We start from the raw sequence: 21,621 nt of genomic DNA, 5'->3' as shown, positions 1-21,621 counted from the left end.
GATTTCAATCGTGATAAGCAGGCTACCAGCCTACACGACAGGCAGGTGGCTGGTCTCAGTCTGCAGTGCCACGTCTGTTGGCTCACTAGACTGTATCCCCTCCCACTACACACAGGGGAAACTGTTCAAGCCCCATTTAAGAAGAAAGCCAAAGCACTTACTGATGCTATAAATTGCAATCACCAAGGATTATCATCCCCCAAACAAATTACTGCAAGGAGGAGTGGATATACAAAGAGGGAGCTGGGTCCCGAAGACCCAGTTACTTTATTGTTCAAAAGCACCCCTGCAGGGAGGCTCTGTAGAAGCTCCGCCCACCAACCAGTCAAGTTTTATGCTCCAAGCGGCTCGCTGTCAGTTATAAAAGCTACCAATTATTATCTATTATATGAAACTAATTCAATCACAACTTAATTGGTACTAGTACTTTCCTATTCAGCAGCAAGTACTAAGGGGGAAAAAAAAGCCTGTCATTTATCCAGTCTTGGAAAGAAACGTCCATCATTCCTATTTGAAGCCCTTTTTTAAGCACCTCTGCAACCTGCTGTCTGATGACAATACTGGCCTAGTGGAAGGCATCAAGGCCCAGGAATCATAGGCATCCACGCAGAACATTCCACTAGACTCTCTACTTTCCTAAACGTATATGTATGGAGCAGAGTTTTCCTTGGCCACGTAAATAACCTTTTAGAAATCACACTATACAAATCACGCTATAGACCTACTCTTACCAAAGCTAAGAAGTCCTGTCACGGGTACCCAGTATAATAGGGCAGGGATAAGATATCAAGGCTCTTGTGGATTCAGAATGTTCCTTGGTTACTATTCAAATACTCAGTCATTCTCAGAATCAGTATATGTCCTAAACTGAACTTTTATTTGTAATTTAAGTACACGTTTGTATATCCCAGATAAACTCAGAGGAGATGAAATGAAATAACTATTGACCTTTACATAAGAAAACCTACCTTACTAGTTTTGTTATTTTTTTTGGGGGGGGGGCAACAAAAAAAATAACAGTTCAACTGACTTTTAAAAATAATTTTACTTTTTACCCTTAGATCACCTTTGTAATGAGGCTAGTGCACATGCAAACATGGAAGTGTAATAAAAACCATCTTAGCATTAAACTCTGAAATATTAAATATCAATGATTTTTGAAAGTATAACATAAGAATCAAAGTTGCCAGCAATATTTCTTTTAAATTTTCCATTACCAAAATCAAGGGGAGTAGTGAATAAAATTTTTGAAATTGGCAACATTACAAACTATTTTAGAATATGCACTTCCAAGGAAATTTCTAAAACTCAACCTAATAAAGAATGTTTCAGTATTAATCCTGAAATTACCACCATTCTCCCAGGGCACAGAAATAAATGAGAGCTATAAGTAAAGGTTCATTTTTCGTGTAATGTAAAGTACCTGGTGATATCCTCAGTTAATTGAGACGGATCAGGAGGATAAAACTTCACATTAAAGGTGAACAGCCAGGGAAGATCTGTAATTATTAAATATCACAGTGATTTATGCAGCCAACACAATAACCATTTATTTTGATAAAGCTTAAAGCTCAATGTTCAAAGAATATAGACTACTCCTATAACTATAAATCAGCTTAGAGGATTTCTTTTTTAATTTAAAGGAAGTATTTCTAAGACAAAATGAAATGAAAATAAAAGAAAAAGCACTTATATAAATAACCCACCATCAAAAAATAATAGATTCACTTTTTAAATAATCGTTTATTGGTATTCCAACAAATGTTTTGTATGGTGATCTATTATGCAAATATTTGAACCACAGACTCTCTAGATGACAAGTATTCTCCATCCTTTAAAAAACAAACGAACAAAGCATTTTAGGCTTTCTACATTGCTGGGAGAAGGCAGGTAACGACCAAGTAAGTGATCACTACAGCGATTCAGGAAATGATTAATGGGCTAGTTGAAGTAAGTGTTACATATATATCCCACAGAAAGGAGAGGGTGGTAAAAAAGTCACAATACTTTTATGCAATAAAATTATTTCCCAGGTTTTATAAAGTGGGTGTAAGTACATGCATATATAGCACATACTTTGCTGTACTATGTCACAAAGAATGAATATATCAAACAACCATGTCATAAATCACTTACTAAAATTTAAAACATTTATCTATTTATATGTTAACATTTAACTGATATATAATGCTTTCGATGGCTTTAAAAACAACGAGAAATACACAGCTCTGGAGAGAGGGCAGGTATTATTTTCCTAAAGGGATTCGAATAAGTCCAATGCCCTGAATTTAAGAGCTGTGCTCCAAGTTCATAGTAGTGCCGATTTTTTTAAGTGTGTTTTGTGTGTGTGTGTGTGTGTGTGTGTGTGTGTATGTGTGATTTCATTTCATATATATCTGAAGGCCTCGTGATTGCTTTAATTTATAGACTTGAAGAAAAATTTCTTGAATCCCATTCTCTTGTTCAATGTGTCCTTTTGTCCTTTTCTCACCATCACACACTAACTTTTCTCTCACGTAAAAGTCAGTGAATAGTTACTGAATGGTTACTGTGAATGCACAAGCACTTGGCAGGATGTGGGTTCAATACATCACTATTCTATTAATAAAGTCAATCCTGCTGAACTTAAGAAACAGATTTCAGTTCTGCTTTACAGGTTTAAAACATCAGAAAGGATACAGGACTTTGCTGAGTACTGAGAGACATGCCGCTTCTTGGTCTGCTGCAGGCACCATCCTAGATTGACGCATATGCGCTTCTCTGAGGTGACGACTAACCCATAATTAAGCAAAGTCATCACAGGATTATCATTTCATAATGGATCCTGATTTATTTTCTGGGTATTAACACTAGCACATGCTTGCCTGGACATGACTACAGGGATAAGATTCTAACAGAACCTTTATTTTTGGATATATTTCCAATTCTAACATTGATAAATACACCAATAATGCTAAATTTTTTATTAATTGTATATTATTATTGCCATAATTTTTACCTAGCTATATATAAAGTTCATATAGCTATGGATTGTTTATGTATTAATCACAGGCAAGTGTTACGTATATATTCTTATATATCTATATAGTCTTATTTGTATACATTTAAGAAAATAGATTTTAAGGCAAATTTTACACAGGAACTGATAAGTTATTGGTTGTTGAAAGTAACTCAAAAAAGGCAATTTTCACTTTTGATAACTGCCTATTAACTGACTAACAATAAATTATAGCAATGGCTGGGCTATACAGAATAAGCAATTCTTTTGTCCATTTTAACACAAGCAGAAAGAAAGAGGTAAAACACAACAGCAAATCTTCATTTCCTCAGCCTACTTTCATGATCAGGGCAATACAGGGTTACATTTAGAGAACTAGCTCCAATAGTCTGAAAAAGTCAAATCCTATTTGGTACTGTGATTCCTCTTGCCAAACCACAAGGGCAAAAGTCCTGAAATAAGTCTAAAAAAACTTCACAAATAATCAAAACATAAGACTGTGATTCATAATCAGTAAAAGTCTTGCCTTCCAAAAGTTAGGAAATCTCTGTGACTCTGAAATGAGTGGCACACAAAAATAATCGAACAAAAGCCAAAACAAAACCATAGGAAACAACTCAATGGAACATCAATCATTTTTCAGAGGTTATCCTGTTCTCTCCTGTTGGGTCACTTGGCAGGTCTGGTTTCAGAGAAAGTGAAAGAACCAAGCATCTGTGTTTTTCTGAATTCATGTACTTTGCAAAGCATGTAATAACTATAGAAGACAAAGCAAAACGTTCCAAAGGTTTTTGGTACAGTTTCTTCCATAATGTCAGCATAATGTATCTGTGTCTAATTATCCTTTTCTCCCCCGACTCCTTTACATCATGAAACAAATATACAAGACGTAACACCATGATAATAAATGCAGGGGGAAAGAGAATAGGGTGGGTGTGAGGGATGGAGGGAAGGAATACAGGAAAACCAGGGATAATAGTTGAAAGATAGGGTGACCAACCATCCCCATTGCCCAGGACTGTTCCAGTTTTAGCACTAAAATTCCCACATCCTGAACAAGCCCTTAGGTTCCTCAGTCCTGGGCAAATCAGGAAGGTGCCTCTCATCAAAGATGTAACTAAAGGAAAATAAATATGAGTCTACAAGTAGAGAAAGTAGGGAAATACACACACACACACACACACACACACACACACACACGCACGCACACACACACATAGAATAAAAAAGGAGAGAAGAAATGATGAAAACTACCCAAAAAATTAATAATTTGAGGAAGAAAGAAAAAGAAATGAAGAAAAATATGGAGAACGTAAAATGAGACAGAAGGTAGATGGAAAGGAACCGAAGGGAAAGTACAGATCTGTTACAGTGTTTTGACGTTTGGAATAGTAAGGAGGGAGATGAAACCAAAAGCACCAAGAGCCCTCTGCAGCTGGCTCTCAGAGACAGGGTTTCTCCCTGGGCAGCTCAGGGCTGGTAAAAATTTTGTTCTCTTGTCTAAAACTTTCAGCTGTTAGTGGCTCCCTAACTTTTCTGCTTCAGTCTGTCACATACCCTGAAGTCAATTAAATATCCAGTTCCCCTATCAGAGATTTTTCTGTGTTGATAATGTTTCTTGGCACGGATGTCAATCACAAAGCCAGTCACAGCAGAGTCAGAACCTACAGAGGGAACTGCAGCTGGTTAGCGTAAGATATTGAAAGTCACTTTGGGAGTCTGCAATGAAAACAAATGAGAAAATGCAAGGAAGGGCCAAGCAGGACCAACCACAAACCCAGATTCAAAGAGCACCGTAAGTGACCTTGGACTGTGGAACAAAGGAGTAGCGAAGGCAACGACGACCGCAGAGGACTGAAAGGACTGTCCTGCACGCTTTTCTCCCCTACCGGCTTCACGCCAGGACGTCCACAGCCAGTGTATCCAGAAGACCCCGAGGCCAGAGATACGCTTAACCAAACTAACTACAGGCTTCCGAAATGAAGTAGACACAGCAATTAATAGTAACAGGTTTACCTAACAAAAGTTACAGAAAAGCAGCTTCTCTTTCTTTTCCCCAGAGAGAAAGGTCATATATATATATATGGTAGACATATATATATGCACAGTGGTAGGCACTGTGGGAAATACTTAGGACTGTGAGTCTAGAACCTCTTGACCAGTAGAGGAGTCCCTATGTACAAAATAATCACAATTCCACAAAAATACTATTAGCACCCTTAACTTATTGTATCACGTAAATGCAAAATACAGCTGATCATTCTATCACTATCTCATTATTCTAGTTTACATTCCCGTGGATTTTATTAAAGATAGATGTAAAGATTAATTTAATAACTTCAAAGTATGATTATTTAAATACTTACTTCGCAGTTGTCTCTTTATTTCTTTTGCAGGATCTAGCCAGTTCTGCAAGGGTAGGGAGGGAGAAAAGAACTAATTAACCTATGAGAAATATTCTAGAGTCCAAAATGGAACAGTTTACAGTTCACACACTTATTTAAGTATAAACATATTCTAATAAAGTCCTCTTAGAAGTAGCTTTCACCTATTAGCATTACACTGGGCTATTGATTTGTTTTTAAATGTGTGCGTGTTATAAATAAAATGTTAAAGCACTTTTAAGGTAGGTCTCTTGGGTCTCATTTTTCTGGGATCTGAAATCAAACATCTATCCAAATGATGAGATATAATATATTTGCATATAGTTTTTATTCTGTAGAACTACCAACAAACAGTCTCTGTGGACACTGAAATGAGAGCTCAGTCAAGGACAATAATTGGCTTCCACTCATGAAGGATAATTAAATGTGCATCAGAAACTATTGGTTAAAAGTATATGTACTGCAATAAAACACAGTTATCTCAACTCTTAAAGCTAACTCCTCCTCGTCCTCCAACTTCATTTTCCCTACAACTATACAATGCTTTGGAGAAATACTGTCAGAACGGAGCCAAAATTTTCCTTCCTTGTTTTCATGTAACATCCTATTTAAACTTCATAAGGAATTCCCTTTCATTTTCCCTTTCTCTCTACCCTTGGAGAACGTTAACATAAAAAGATTCTAGGAAACCACTATAATACCCCAAATCAAAAAACCAAAACACAACAACAATAAAAACCCCAAACTTGAACTAATAGATTCAAACTACCTAAGGACATTAAATATTTGTCTTTCAAAGCTATAGGCAAAGGACCCATCCAAAAAAAAAATATTATAGACACACACACACACACACACACACAAACACACACTTTTTTATACCTATCCCACTTTATTAAGTCACTTTATCTTCACTAACATAGGAGAACAAGTACATTTTTTGAGATACAATAAACTGATTCAAATAATTGGCTTTACACTAAATTTCATTCATTTTAAAGGTACAGATGTATTATACCATCTGTACTTAAAGATAACTTTATTCCGATATATAAAGCAAACAGTTAAAATGTTTGTTGTTATGTAGAAAATAATAACCTACTGTCTTAATAGGATATTAAATTAGTACAACACAACCTTAACTTCCACTATGAAAAGTTATAACAGCAGAATGCTTTGAAAGCAGAGCTGCCCAGACCCCTGTGGGGTTACAACCCGGGTCACAGCTTGCCCTTAGGTCAGCAAGGACGCCAGGGACGCATAGCCCTGTTCTGACACTTGGTATAGCCAAAGTGCTCCATAAAGAACCCCCAGAGCCCGGTCTAGTCTCATCTTACTGGGGTCCCCGCTGCATGGCTCAGTGCTGTGCTGGGCCAGGGGGACTTTCCAATGGTACCTCCAGTGTGATGTGAGGAAGCAGCCCTTAGAAAAAAGCCTGGCATTCCACTTCCTTGCCCTGCAGCTGCTGTCCCACGCAACAGCTGGCTCACAAATGGCCGGCTATGATGAGTGAACAAAAATGAGAAAAACACATTATTCAGCCTCTAGCCCAGACAGAGGAAGGGATCGGGGAGAGGTGAAGAAGGGTCAGATTTGTTGTGGCATTCCATCCAAGGAAGTAACAACCACAGCAAAAAAAAAAACCAAACACCTGAATAAGAGACCACTGGTGCCAAACTAACAACAAAAATCCCTCAGAACATTAATACAGAGAAAGACCAGAGGGAAAGGACTGGTCGTGAAGGCCTAGACAGACCCTTCAAATCTCCAGGTTCATTATCATGTGACAACTGATATAGATACCTGCTATTAGGTTGGTGCGAAAGTAACTGCAGTTCTTGCAACTCTTTTTTTTTAACCTTTTTATCCGCAATTACTTTTGCACCAACCTAATACATAAGAGCAAAACAAGACCTCTGTCCTAGGAAGATGGTGGAAGCAACATCATCTTCTGTGACCCCCAGGAATAACCCAGTGTCCCAGCTACTTGGCACTTTCCAGCCTCGCCCGAAGCACCGACTCCTTGGTACAAGTTCCCTGACAGTTTCTGCACAGCATGGAGAGAGTCAAAAGAGCTACACAGGCACAGGGGTGTGAGGGCCATGTTTCTGTGCACCAGCCAATCAGTCAGACTTGGTGTCATTCTCGGGCCACTTTCCACAACATCGCCAGCTACAGTATTAGAAGACTGCAGCAGCTTCCTTTCCTTATTCCAGACCCAATTCAAAGACGAAGTGGGCAGAGTCTACCGGATGCGATCCAACAGCAACCGCAGAAGTGACTCCTGCTTTTCCTTTGCTAAGCACACTGGCTGCCACACTGTGAGCTCCATTCCCACCGAGGAGTAAGGAGGTCTCCCCGGCTCCAGGACAACTCTGCGAGGCCCGGGACAGACCACGTTACTTATGTCCTCCACAGTACCTGACAGTTTTAGGAACCAGTAAGTACTGAATTAATACCTCCTGACTAATATCTGCCCGTCGCTTTCCGCCTCCCTCCCGATGCCTCCGTCATCTTTAAAAAACCACAGATTATATTATTTTGTTACATTCAATTTTATTTGAATAATTAGCTCCAATGAGTACTCAGATAATGAGTGGGATATAATTTTACCTCCTAGGGTCATAAATTCTTAAGTGAAAAACAAAATAATGACTCAGTGTGACTTTTAAAAGAAATACAAGTCTATTACCGTGTATCCCCGAAAATAAGACCTAGCCAGACCATCAGCTCCTAATGTGTCTTTTGGAGCAAAAATTAATATAAGACCTGGTCTTATTTTACTATAATATAAGACCGGATTTTTATAATATAATATAATATAATATAATACCCGGTCTTATATATGATATAAAACCGGGTATTATGTTGTATTAATTTTTGCTCCAAAAGATGCATTAAAGCTGATTGTCCAGCTAGGTCTTATTTTTCAGGAAACATGGTATATGCATTAGCAATTACAAATAATAGACATAAAACTCTCTTTGACAAATAAAAATAACTTGGTTTTGACACTTAGGGAGGAGTGCTGGGTGGATGAAGAAGCAGACACATAAAGACGGAACAAGCGAATGACAAAAATGCACACACGCACACACCATGATAGATTATGGTATATCAGCCCCATTTTTTGCTGCCATATATATAAACTTGGGCATCAGAAATACATGCAGTCAAATTCTGGCTCTTCATCAACTCTGTGTGAACTTGGGTTCATTCCTTGGCTTCAAGCCTCAATTGCCTCAGCTGTAAGCTGAGGGTCATAACATCTACCTCACAGGGTAGTTCTTTACAATCAATCGTTCACTCAAATGTATCCTGAAGAGTAAAGTACATATGCAGACTACTTTACCCAGTTCCTTAAATAGATGGGTTTTTTTGCACTGATAAAATTAAACTGGCTTATCACCTTTTGGTATATATCCCTTCTGCACATCATTTTATGTTTCCAAAAGTGAGGTATTACATACCATGTTTCCCTGAAAATAAGTCCGGGTCATGTATTAATTTTTGCTCCAAAAGACGCATTAGGGCTCATGATTCAGGGGATGTCATCCAGAAAAATCATGCTAGGGCTTATTTTCCAGTTAGGTCTTATTTTCGAGGAAACACTATATTAAAGAAGTTAATATTTATATGAATATTTCTACCCACAAAAAGTTAATAAATCACACTCTGGGTTCACAAAATACAGTCACTGTATTCATGGGTCAGGTGAAATAAAAATCAGACCCCTTTTCCTTATAGAAAACTATCTGATAATATCAGCCCTTTCTACAACGCTGCCCTACTGTAGTGAAGACTCTTCCTGGAAATGAAGACAAGACATAAACGGCACAATCACTTCTCATGAGAATTACCAGTATGACTGGTCCAAGCACTTCTATGTATGTGAAGTATCACCTAGCTAAGCTTTTCTAAATGTTGCCTGATGATAAGGATCCATCTGGCAAGTTTGTTAAAAACAAAAAAACAGATTTACCCATCGCCCACCTGAAATATACTGAAACGTTCTCTAGGACAGGGGCCTGAGAATCCTATTTTAAGTGACAGCTCCAGGCGATTCATGATCAGGCAAAGCAACACAGAAATTTTCTCAGTGTTTCCCAAACTTTAACGTATAACCAACAATGCAAAACCAAAACGAGCTAAAATCCTTGTTAGATTTCAACAAAAGCTATCTTGGTTTAGTAGAAGCGAAAGTAAAGTATTTTCCCAGCTACTTAAGAGCGGGAATATTCATTCACTCAATTTGGCCTCCTTCTCCTCACTTCCCCTTCTAATCCCCACCCTGTACCCAAGTATGATCTCAGTAAATATTGGTCTTCTGAATGAACATCAGATAAAATAAGAAACTAATAAAATTTACAAGGAATCCTATATCATAGGCTACCAACACAAGTAAACTAAAATTAAAATGTGGTCCCAGAATGTAAGTGTTATTAAATCACCTTAGAACATGCAATCAGGAGTCTATGAATCGGCTGGGGAAAGAATATAACATCCTTACTTTCACTAACCTCTACCTGAAATTTAGCGTTAGCATCAATTATGAATGTAGGAGAACAACACCTGGTTAGTATCAATGGTACCTTTAGTTTTGTCACCCAGAGGAATCAAAAATATTTCCATGTCACATTACAGTAGCTGCAGATCTTGACATATGGTTTACGCCAATCAATATTTTGAAATCGCAGTAGAGTTTAGATTAGATACTGACAATTACTTTATCCCAAATTCTTTAATATTTTGAGAATATTATTTATTTATTGGCTTCTATTATAGGCTTGTATACTTTATCATAATTATACATTTAAAACACAGTTCTGAGAAGTGACCCATAGAATTCACCAGACTGCCAAAGAAACCCATGGAACAAAAAAATGGTTTTATAGAAAACCCCTGCCTTAGAAGGTTACAGAAATTTTTTAACTGAGCAGCAAAGCAAATAGCTATACATGGTTTTTTTTGTTTATTTAGTGGTTTTTTTTTTTTTTTTTTTTTACACTGAAGTCCCTCTGTCAGCTTATTAGAGAAGCTCCTTAGTCCTACTCTCTATCCACTACAAATCTGATGGCAAACAGTCTTGGTTAATCAAGTCTTCTGGCATTTACCTACAGCTGATTTTTCAATACTAATCCTCAGAAAAAAGTATAAAATGAAGATGATTTTCAATTACCCTCTAACAACAGAAACATCTAGAAAAATATAGAAACTTGATTATAATCATATATTTATATTCATAGGATGCTGATATTAGGAAAAACCTCAGAGATTTATGGTCCAAATTTCCACACAGAGTGGGCATGGCCTTATACCCACCTAAGTGGGTATGAGTATTGGAACAGTTTGGAACCATGCACCACTTTGGGTTATTAGACCCCCCTCCTCCCTAGGTTTTCATGACTTTCCACACTCTTACAAGTCTCTCTGCCACCTCAAAAGAACAGTTCATCCCCTAGATCCGTGCTTCGCAAACCTTACAGGTTTACATGAGTCACCTGAGTGTCAGAGCAGATAACAATTCAGGTAAATCTAGGGTGAGGACCTGGAACTCTTCCTTTCTAGCAGGCTTGCATGTGGTGCCAATGCCACTGGCCCCTGGACCACCCTTTGAGTAGTAGAGCCCGGGATTTCTTTTTGTGTAGCAATTCCTGTCTTTTCCTGATAGTCAAATGTAGAGAGATATTTTTCAAGTCCTTTAACTGGCTTTTCAGGTAGACGCCCAGACTTCACTGGCTAAGTATTCCGATTGCTGACAGCCTCCCACCAAAAGGCCATTCCCAGATCTAGGTGAACTCCTCCCATCACACTAAACAGCTGCTATCAAGTAAGATCAAGACCTACACATTCCACGTTCACCTGATGCAGATGAGCATCCACGCCCATCCACCAGCAGCATCCCACGAACACCACATTAGCTGTCTATCGCCAGCCACTGACCACACTGGACCTAAGACAACAACTCAAGATACATTCATGAAATCTATCTTCTAGGCCTCCCTCTGCACCCCCATCCCTCCACCCCAAAATCTATCTTGCCTAACTCCCCTTCCGTCTGCATGCTAAGATCCCATAGTTAGAAGTTTTGCAAAATGCCTAGCCATGCCTTCCTCACTCACTTTCGGTGCTTGTCAGTTTGGCCAGGGGAGAGAAATTAAATTTAACCCAACCCACACTGTACTACCAAAAGTTAAAAGTATGAGTAAATTTTGTCTAAAATCTGCATTTTTTCCCTTGAGAATTTATAGCACTAAAACAGATCCCCTTTATTATACCTTTGCCTAAATTAGGTCTAATAGAACACTACTATAATTCTGGTAGTTAGCCAAAATGTTACAGGCTTTCTATATTACAGTGAAACATTCACTGTACATCTGGGAGAACATGATTGAACTCCTGTCTGTGGTATTATAAGGTGTAACTGGATTGATATAGAATTTTATTAAAGAATAGTTTATATATAGCAAAAAGGTTAATATTTGAGCTTTTAGTTCTAGTTGTCTTGCTATCAGGCAAACGCTTTAATCAATTTTCATTAAGTTAGCTGTGAATATCAACAACACTTCTAATAAGCTCCTCTTTCCATATGGCTTGAAGCAAAATGACATTATAATCCCTGGGGAGGATGCCAAACTCTATTAACATCGAAAATTCAAGACAATATTATTCCCCTTTAAAGAAAATCCAAAATTCATAATGATGGTTCCATGTAGACATGAATATAAGAACTCTATGGACTTGAAATTCTGTATATAAAACAGTAACTTATTGCTAGATTCCACATATTTTTAATGAAATTTTCCATAGTAAAGCTTCCATAAGAGTTCTCGACATGAAAAAGTTCTAACACTAATAATGATAGATTTTCATACCCAGAGTGAATTGAAAGGCTTGCAACTCAAGGTCTCAACCATGAGCGACACAAAACAGTACCACACTAATATCAAAAGAAACTTTAGATTTTTCTCTCCATGGAAATTTTTCACACAAATAACCATGGCTTTATCCTCACCTTTACTTTATAATATGTTGAAATGGTAAGTGACTGAAACTTCTAAAAATATAGATAATATTCAGCATGAAAAAGAAAGCAGTTTAAGTTCTTGTATCCTATAGTATCTCATTATTGAAACTGCATGGGTTTCAAACAAAATAGGGCTGATTAAGCTGAGTTGGTACAACAGTGATAATTTTCTGTAGAAAAAATAAGACACCATACAAATTACATTTGAAAAATAAGAGTTCTTTTACCTGGATGTCTGGAGGACTGAATTTTGTCTACACAAGTGTGAAGAAATAAAAAATTATATAATACAAAAGTTAGGAAAGCAAATAGGTCATAGATGAATAATCAAATATATTGCCAATTACATTTAAGCATTCGTTTTCTAAAAAGTATTTCAGAAAGGACACTTCACTGTTTATTCTCCTAATGTTAGATAGTTAAAGCCTAAAAAACAAAGTATATGCCTAAATTTGTGAGCATTTTCATTTCACATTTCATAAGAGAAGTAACAAAGTAGGGAACGATGCGTTCCTTATTTAACATTAGCATTTTTGTTGCCAATGAGAATCCTATGGGAAACCCCTCCGAACTTAACCTTACCTTAATATCCCTCTGCCTTAATGACTGTGACTTCAGCCATCACTTCTCATGGCTGAACGCTTGGTGTTAATCATCACACAGAGTTCTCCTCGTCATTAGACTTCATTTTCCCATTCTCGGATGTAATCATCTCCTCGCTTTCGAAGGTTTCTACTCATTTATTCCCACTGTATCTGCTTGTCAACTTCTCTAGACTTTCATCCCTTGGCCTTAGCCATTCTCCCAGCCTATCAGCTCATTTCAGTTTCAGTTATGTTCCTTCCTATGAATTTGTGAATAATCAGCTTGATTATCATATCTCATCAGCATCCTTAGTTTTGTCCTCTTATCATAACCACCGTGAACACAGGTAACTGGGAAGCCCTTTATTACTCCATTCTTCACATCATCTCCAGGCTGCAGATGGTAATTAAAGAAAAACACACACACCAACAAATTCTGCTGCCATCACAACTGTATGCTCTCCAATCTCAGCTGGACTATCACAGCAATCCACACAGCTGTCCTTAGTAGTCTGCCCCTTGGGTCCCTACTGCTACCCTAGCCATTCTTAGCAACTGATTTTACAGTCTATCTCTCAGGGAGTTTAGACTGCACTTTGCTTAACTCAGATTAATCTACAACGGCACCAGTTCTTATCTTACTTCTTGCAGACTTGGGATGAGGTTGTTCTCTTATTCAAGGCTTAGCCTCTTCTTGACTACAGAACCTTCCCTCATCCTCCCTTTCCCCTTTCTTCAACCTCACCCTTTTCGTGGGCTTTCCTATAGCCAAAGTCATAGCTCTTTCCATCCAAGCAAATCTGTCAACCCCAAACCCCTGGTAAACTCATGTAATAACCATCAGTCACAAGAGGCTATTTAAGTTTAATTCTGTACAATTAAATAAAATTTAACTTCACTTCCTCAGTCACACCAGCCACATTTCAATAGCAATATATGACTAGTGGCTATTACACCAGACAGAGCGGGTTTAGAAATCTCATCGTCCTGAAAAGTTCTGCTGGACAGTGCCATGTATGTCCTCTAGTACCCTCTCCCATCTGCCCTCCCCTTCATAACCAGAGCTCTTGGAATAGTTTGCACCCACTCTCAAATTTCCTACTGTTAACTTTCCTCAGACCTCACCTACCCCCTGGATCTCCAAACATCATCTAGCCAACAGCCTACAAGCATTTTTAATTTAGCAAAATGAAAATTAGATCCCATCTCTGCCCCTTAGCCCCACACTGCTGCTCCTCCTCCAAGGTGCCTGTGTAAGTCTCCAACAAGTTCCCCACCCACCCAAGCTTGCAACTTGCGACTTATCCTCAAACCCTCCCTTGCCCTCCTACCTCACAGCTGATCCATGACCAAGTCCTGCAGACATGACCTACTCAGTATCGCCATCTCTTCATCTTCACTCCTAACGTCACTGCCCTAGCTTCCGTCACCTCTGGGCCAGATGACTGACCTTCCTGCCTCTTTATCATCTCTCTCCATGCCACGAACAGGTTATTCTTTCTGAAATGTAACTCTGACCATGTTACTTCCTATTTAAAACCCTTCACATCAGAATAAAAAAATCTAACTTTTTTAGCACAAGCTACAAGGCCTTCCAAAAAACTGATCTTTGCCTAGCTTTCCTATCATCTCCATCAGCATTCCCCACAAGGCCTCCGGATTAATCCATGATATAAGTTAAAATACTGTACTTGCTGAGACAACACAGCTTCAAGACAAGTACCCAACTCCTCCTTCTAACTTGCCAGTTGCTCACAGGTCCCTTCAATACAGACAGACTATGGAGCTGCCACACCTTCCATCCCTGTCCACAACTTGCAATGTCTCGAGTACACCATGATCATTCATGCTGGAGCCATTCCCTTTTCCCTGTGTAGACTGTCCTTTCCCTGCCCATATCCAGAATACTGGTCACAGTTCTCAATTTCTATAATAGAAAGCCAATAATAAACTGCTAATATTTCCAAAATGTGCAGATCTGCCTTTATAGAGCAATATGAAATATTCATACAGAGGCCACTGTCAAGTAGTGAAACTTAAAAAGCGTCAACTATCTAGTCACTAACAAATGTCCGGCTGGTATTTAGGACAGGGTAGGGCCAGTTCTATAACTGTACTGAGTTAGATTACTAGAAGCCTATATACTTGAACAACATTACCCTGATTGCTAGGGTCTGAAGGTTTGTGTCCCCCTAAAATTCGTATGTTGAAACCCTAATGCTGTAATGGTATCAAGGGGCCTCAGGGATGATGAGTCCTCAGGGTAGAGCCCTCATGACTGGAAATAATGCCCTTATAAAAGAGGAGCCAGAGAGCTCCCCAATCCCCTTCCCCCATGTGAGGACAGAAAGAAGGCACTGTCTATGAACCAGGAAGCGAGCCTTCACCAGATACTGAATCTGCCAGCACCCCAACCTTGGGACTTCTCGTCCTCCAGAAATGTGACAAATTTCTGTTGTTTATAAACCACCCAGTCTCCAATATTTGTTATAGCAGCCCCAAAGGACTATGACACTGACCTATTTTCTCTCCCAAGATATCTGAGGGATATGACATATCCCACAGCCCATAATATCCTTCGATATCCCATATGTAAACAGTGACCGGAATATTTTTTAACTGGGAACGGAGTAAGCATGGCATGCCCAGTGAGCATAATGTCACGGTGAATGTGTGTGCATGTGTGTGTCTGAGTGAACAATGCAGGTAGGAGAAAGATAAGTAAGACTCCAGGTTGGAAATTCATTTCCCAGGTGATTCTGACAGGAAGGAAAAGTTCCTTTAGCAGAGCACTGACATGGACTTTCATAGAATCACAATCAGTAAGTCAGGTCATCTTTTAAGTTTACCAATACCATTATAGAAACATCAACTGGAAAACTGAGACTGGGAACACTGCCTATAACACCCTTTGGCACCCTATATATAAGGCCTTGTAGGATGACTTTCAGAATTTAATAAGATGAAAAATTCCTCTAAGGCAAGATAATATTCTTCCACTTTTCCAGTTATGATAGCTCTAAAATGTACCTATTTTCACCTTGACTGACACAAAGTTTAGAATAGTTGAATTTTCTATTTTCCTTCTTCCTAGTTTGTCTAGTTTTAAATCTTGTCTTCAACACTTATTACCTAGGCAGCTTTGGGTGAATTATTTAACTTCTCTATGTCTCAACTTCCTGCATCTATAAAGTGTGATTGATAATACCTACCTTAGAGGGTTATTGTGAGACCTATATGAGACAACATATGCAAAGTGCTTAGAACAGTGTCTGCTGCAAGAATCCCAGAATGATTAGCTATCAATAGTCATGTCTATCTCATTCTGAAATATTTTCATGGTAAAAGCCACCTCAGACTTTTTTTTAAAAGAACTAAGTTATGGGGTGGTTTCAACACAGGAAAGATGGTGCCCTCCTGAAGGTTATATGTGAGGCAGACTCCACACAGGGATAATGGTGGCTGTCCCTCCAGCCCTCACCCGAAGGCCACACGACTCAGACTTTCCCTCTATGTCTCTGGTGCCTCTGGAGTTGCTGCCCCTCCAATGGAATCTAGGATCTAGGATATTCCCAGATACTACCTTTCGATAAGAAGTTTTCAGATAATCAACAGAAATCAAGACCGAAAACACAGAAATCCAGTCTGAAGGTTCTGTGCACCTGGTAATCAAAGATATGCTACAATGATCCTTCAGTGACACCAAAACTACCCTCCAAGATCAGCCATGACAACATGCTCTTCCCTTCCAGTCAACTTCAATCGTTTCACGGTTCTATTTCGTATTTTTATTCATTCATTATCTATTCTTTCTTACAGAATTATTATATAATTTTGAGAATGGTGTTCCCTTCTCTCCTGTAATTGATTGTGAATAAAACATATGAATAAAATAAAGACAGGACTTTAAAAAATTAAGTTATAAATGAGTACAGTGGTACCTCGGTTTTCGAACGTAATCCGTTCCGGAAGACCGTTTCAGTTCCGAAACCTTTGAAAACAGCTGACAGCTAGGCCTCAGGATCTTGCGGAAGATGCGTGACATGTTCGACTTCCAAGGTGTGTTCGAAAACCAAAGCATTTACTTCCGGGTTTATGGCATTCATAAACCAAAATGTTCGTCAACAGAGACGTTCGAAAACCAAGGTACTACTGTATGCCTAACTATAAGCTTCAGTATAAATATGATATTCTCATCAGGAAATAAAACCACCCTATTGCACTCTGTATTGTTGAGATAGATTCCACCTGGAGTATTTGTTCCATGCCAGCTACTATTCTTTAAAAAATATCCAAAATTAAATTTAGTGATTTACATCTTCTTCTGAAAGTTGTTATCTGACCTAAAACTTAACAAGTCTGAAACTACACTCATGCTGATACACCCTGCCACGCCCCAGTTGAGTCCGCCCTCTTCTCACTGAATGGCACCTCCATCCATCCAGAAATTCAGGCCTGATTCTTGGTGTTTGTCATCTCTCACATCCAATCAATCATCAGATTCCTTCTACTTCCTTCCTAAGTCTCTCTTAAACCATTTACTTGTCTACTTTCACTACCACAATCTCAACTGAGGCCACTTTTGTGCTTTGGGTAAGCAATCCTGCTCAAGTTCTTTCTTACCCGAGTCCCTCTGACAGCCAAAGTGACCTTTTAAATGGCAAAACTGGTTGTCTCACATCACTGCTTCAGCCCATCAACAACTTACCATTTTGCTTCAGAAAAAGGAAATCTCCCAAGCCTTAATACATAGTATAGAAGGCTCTGCATGATCTGACCCCTATCAACACCTGTCCCCCAGCCTCATTTCATCATCCCCCCCACAAGCCACACCAGACTTCTCTCCAATTTTCCAACAGCTAGTTTCTGCCTCAATGTCCCATACATGTGCTTCCCATGCCCCTTCACGCAGGCAAAGTCCACTCACACTTTAGCTCTCTGCTTCAGCAGCATTCTCTCCCAAGAAGTCTTCCCTGTCAGTACTCTAAATCTTTCCTGCAGAGCAGCAATCAAAATTTAGTAACTGTGTAATTTGATTTTTTTACTTTTGTCTCCTCAACAAAACATAAGTGGGGACATCCGTGAAGGCAGGGTCTATGTCTTAATTGTTTACTGCTAGACACACAGTAGAGTATACTGGCTTGCACATGGCTAGTATTTTTGTAAATTGTGGTAAAAAAAAAAACCCCACATACAATTTACTATCTTAACCATTTTTTAGTGTACTTCAGCAGTGCTAACGATATTCACATTGCTATGCAACAGATCTGGAATTTTTTCATCTTGCAAAACTAAAACTCTCTATGCCCAGTGAACAACAACTTTCCACGTCTCCCTGCCCTCAGTCCTAGAAACCACCATTCTTTGTTTCCATGAGTTTGACTATGGATGCCTCATTTAAGTAGAATTATACAACACTTGTCTTTTTGTGACTGGCTTATTTCACTTAATGTGATGTCCTCTAGGTTTATCCATATTGGAGCATGTGATAGGATTTCCTTTGTAAGGCTCAGTAATATTCTATTCACATTTTCTCCATCCACTTCACCCATCAATGGACATTCGGCTTCCTTCCACCTCTTGGCCAGTGTGAGTAACGCTGCAGCAAACACGGGTGTACATCTATCTTTTCCAGATCCTGCTTTCGAGTCTTTTGAGTATATGCCAGAAGTGGGATTGCTGGATCATATGGTAATTCCATTTTTAATTTTTTTGAGTAACCTCTCTACTGTTTTCCATAATAGATGTGAGGCAGGATATGTAGCCTAGGAAATTGACAGCCTCCTCCAGGGTACAAGGTGAAGTGCCTCACTGGTTACACAATTAACAAGTGACTATATCCAGTACTCGAAGCTGGAGAAAAACAAGAACGAGTTTTATCCAGCTAGGTTGATCCCTATGACAGGGACCTCACCTTGAGCCAAATTAGAATATCATTATAATCTCACTTATGTTACACATGATACCATGACAGTTCCAAAGGAACCAGATATGGAAGAAAAAGCTGGAAACGAAGGGACCCACCCAGTGGGAGGAGAGGAAGGAACCATGTCAATGGGACATCATCAATTCTCGCCCCTGGAGGGATAAAAACCCCTGATGGCAACTTCCTCAGGGCGACTCATTCTCTGAGTGCATCTGCACTTTCTACTCAAGTGTGTACTTTAATTTTCAATAAATTACTTTCGCTTCCCTGCGTGTGTCTCGCTCTTGAGTTCTTTCTTGCACAGACACGAGAACCCAGTCACCGCTACTCTGGGTTGAGTCCTCTCTTGGACATCCCCGAGAGGCCCCGGCGACATCTCTACCATACCACACTCTCATCACCTGTGCACAAGGGTTCCGGTTTCTTCACATCCTTATCAACACTTATTACTTCCTGTTTTGTTTTGTTTTTATAGTGGCCATCCTAATGGTTGTGAAATGGCACACAGGTGATCTTTAATAAATATCTGTTATTGTCTAGCTCTACTGAGGCTTCACAGAAAAAAAAAAGTACGCTCTCTACCATCAAGGAATTCCAAGATTAATGGGGAAAAAGACTGACACACAAAACAGATGTGTACTAAATGTCTAGATGGAAGGAACTGTCAACTCTGCTTGAGTTGGGGCAGGAGGATTGCTGGTGAGCGATCAAAGAAATTTCATAGACTAGGATACTGTAATTGGATCTTAAAGAAAAGTAGGCATTCAGACACAAAAATGGGAAGGACATTCCAAATGTAAGAACAGTATGTTGAAGCAGATCTTTTATGGACCAGCAAGGCTCCTTTTAGGAGGGAAATTGGTGTGGATTAAATATGGACTGTATGTGAGAGGTTATTGAGAAATGAAGCTAAATAAATAGACTGAAGTCTTGTGACAGAGTCTCGTAAACTGCACTAAGAAGGTTAGATTGTATCCACTAAACGGTTTTAATCCAGGAAGTGCCAAAATCAGATATGCACCTTGAAAGCTCAATCTAGCAGCAGTGTGAAGAATGATCACAGGGCCGGGGACTTAGCAGTTTGTCCAGTTAGGGGGCTAATAAAATAGTCAAAGCAAGAGATGACAGGAGCCTAAACTGAAGCAAGAACTGTGGTCAAAGAGAAACAGGAGAGGGATGTTAACAGGTGGAAAAGGCAGACTTTCTTAGCTGATAAACAATGAAAGGAGATATAAGAATTGGAAGGAATCTATACCCACTCTTCAGAGGACAGATGAAGCTTCTGGGGAAGATGACCAGTTTGCTTTTAGAAAACAGAGTGTACTGTCCAGTAGTCAAGTGAAGTAAATGAGTCTGAGCTTCAGGTGAAAGATATGGATTAGGCTCATATACTGGGAGTCATCAATGAAAACTAGTGAATCCTACCATCTGAATACCACTCTCCCTTGTGTAAATCTAATGTTCCAGAAAGACCAGATATCTTAATATATCCTCTTTCTGCTAACAGAACATGTTATTCTACATATTTTATGACACACTGGATGGTCTCCTTTTTTTATAAAGAGTAAATGCTCCTACAGATCTATCAATAGCTAATCTCAGAAAAAGTGGATAATAACCAAATTCCCATCACTTTCTCTTTTGCAGCTTTGAGGGCTAATAGAAAGGCACATGACTGGAAATATTATCAAGACCACCTATAATTAAAGTCTAAAAAGAGTGCCTAGTTTATTTAGTTGAATGTCTAATATGTTATTACTTCTGAGAACAATATTCTAAATAGAATACTAATAAGAATACTCACATACTATTCAGCAGACAGGCATGCATTTAATTGTCTTTAGTTTAAATGTGGAATTAAAAAGAACACAAATTAAATATCAAGGATTTAAAACTAAGCAAGTTGAGAAAATTTAGTTCATATATAATTATTGTCCTTAGTACCCTGATGTCATTAGCAGGACACAAATACAAACAATGATGGCATGTGGGCTAATAACAAAATTCACAGCCTATGTTCATCTACTGACTGTTCTGTTCTGGGATGTGAACAGTGGATACTGGAAAGTAACTCCTTTCACTGAGACCAAGTGCTCTGTGCGTCCTCAGACACAAGGATCACAGTGAGTCTGTCCACAACCACCAGTCTATTAACAGACTTTAAAAGGCTTCACTTTAGGGTACAACCCTGGACCAAACCTGCACTCTTCTTTACTCAGTGGCTTCTCCACCGGACTCAAGTCCTAAGCCTCAGAAAGTGGCATAGAAGAGGAAAAAAGTCCTTGCTTGACAATAGGGAAAGTGCTAGAAGTACCCCCCACCCCCAATTCATATGCTGAAACCTAGTCCCAATGTGAGAGCATTTGGAGGTGGGGCTTTGGGGATTGATTAGGTCATAAGGGTGGAACCCTCACGAATGGGATTAGTACCCTTATAAAAGAGGCTTCAGAGAGCTTCTTGCCCCACCCACCGGGTGAGGACACAGTGAGAAAACACTGTCTGTGAATCAGGATGTGTCCTTTCACCAGACACCGAATCTCCTGTACCTTGATCTTGGATATCCCAGCCTCTCGAGCTATGAGAAACTCATGTCTGTCCTTTATAAGCCCCTCAGTGTACAGTACTTTGTTAAACAAGCCCAAAGTGACTAAGACAGAACACTACAGGGTAAGTCTGGTTCATTGCCAGAACTGGTTAATATT

The 21,621-nt window shown here is 39.1% G+C and overlaps 1 protein-coding gene across 28 annotated transcripts in view; it reads right to left on the bottom strand.

Annotated features, from left to right (window-relative positions):
* The window catches only part of EPB41L2 (erythrocyte membrane protein band 4.1 like 2), a 206,579-nt gene that overhangs the window by 59,651 nt on the left and 125,307 nt on the right, over positions 1–21,621 (bottom strand). For all 28 annotated transcript variants that reach the window (XM_081031848.1, XM_081031845.1, XM_081031859.1 and 25 more), the window contains exons 5-6: positions 5,365–5,407; positions 1,424–1,499 (exon numbers count right to left, since the gene is read on the bottom strand). In XM_081031848.1, coding sequence (XP_080887974.1) covers positions 1,424–1,499; positions 5,365–5,407 — 119 coding nt within the window. The remainder of the gene's footprint in view (positions 1–1,423; positions 1,500–5,364; positions 5,408–21,621) is intronic.

This window comes from Rhinolophus hipposideros, assembly GCF_964194185.1.
Source record: "Rhinolophus hipposideros genome assembly, chromosome: 3".
NCBI classification, from domain to species: Eukaryota; Metazoa; Chordata; class Mammalia; order Chiroptera; family Rhinolophidae; genus Rhinolophus; species Rhinolophus hipposideros.
Note: the sequence above shows the minus strand (reverse complement) of the source record. Positions and strands in the feature narration are given on the sequence as shown.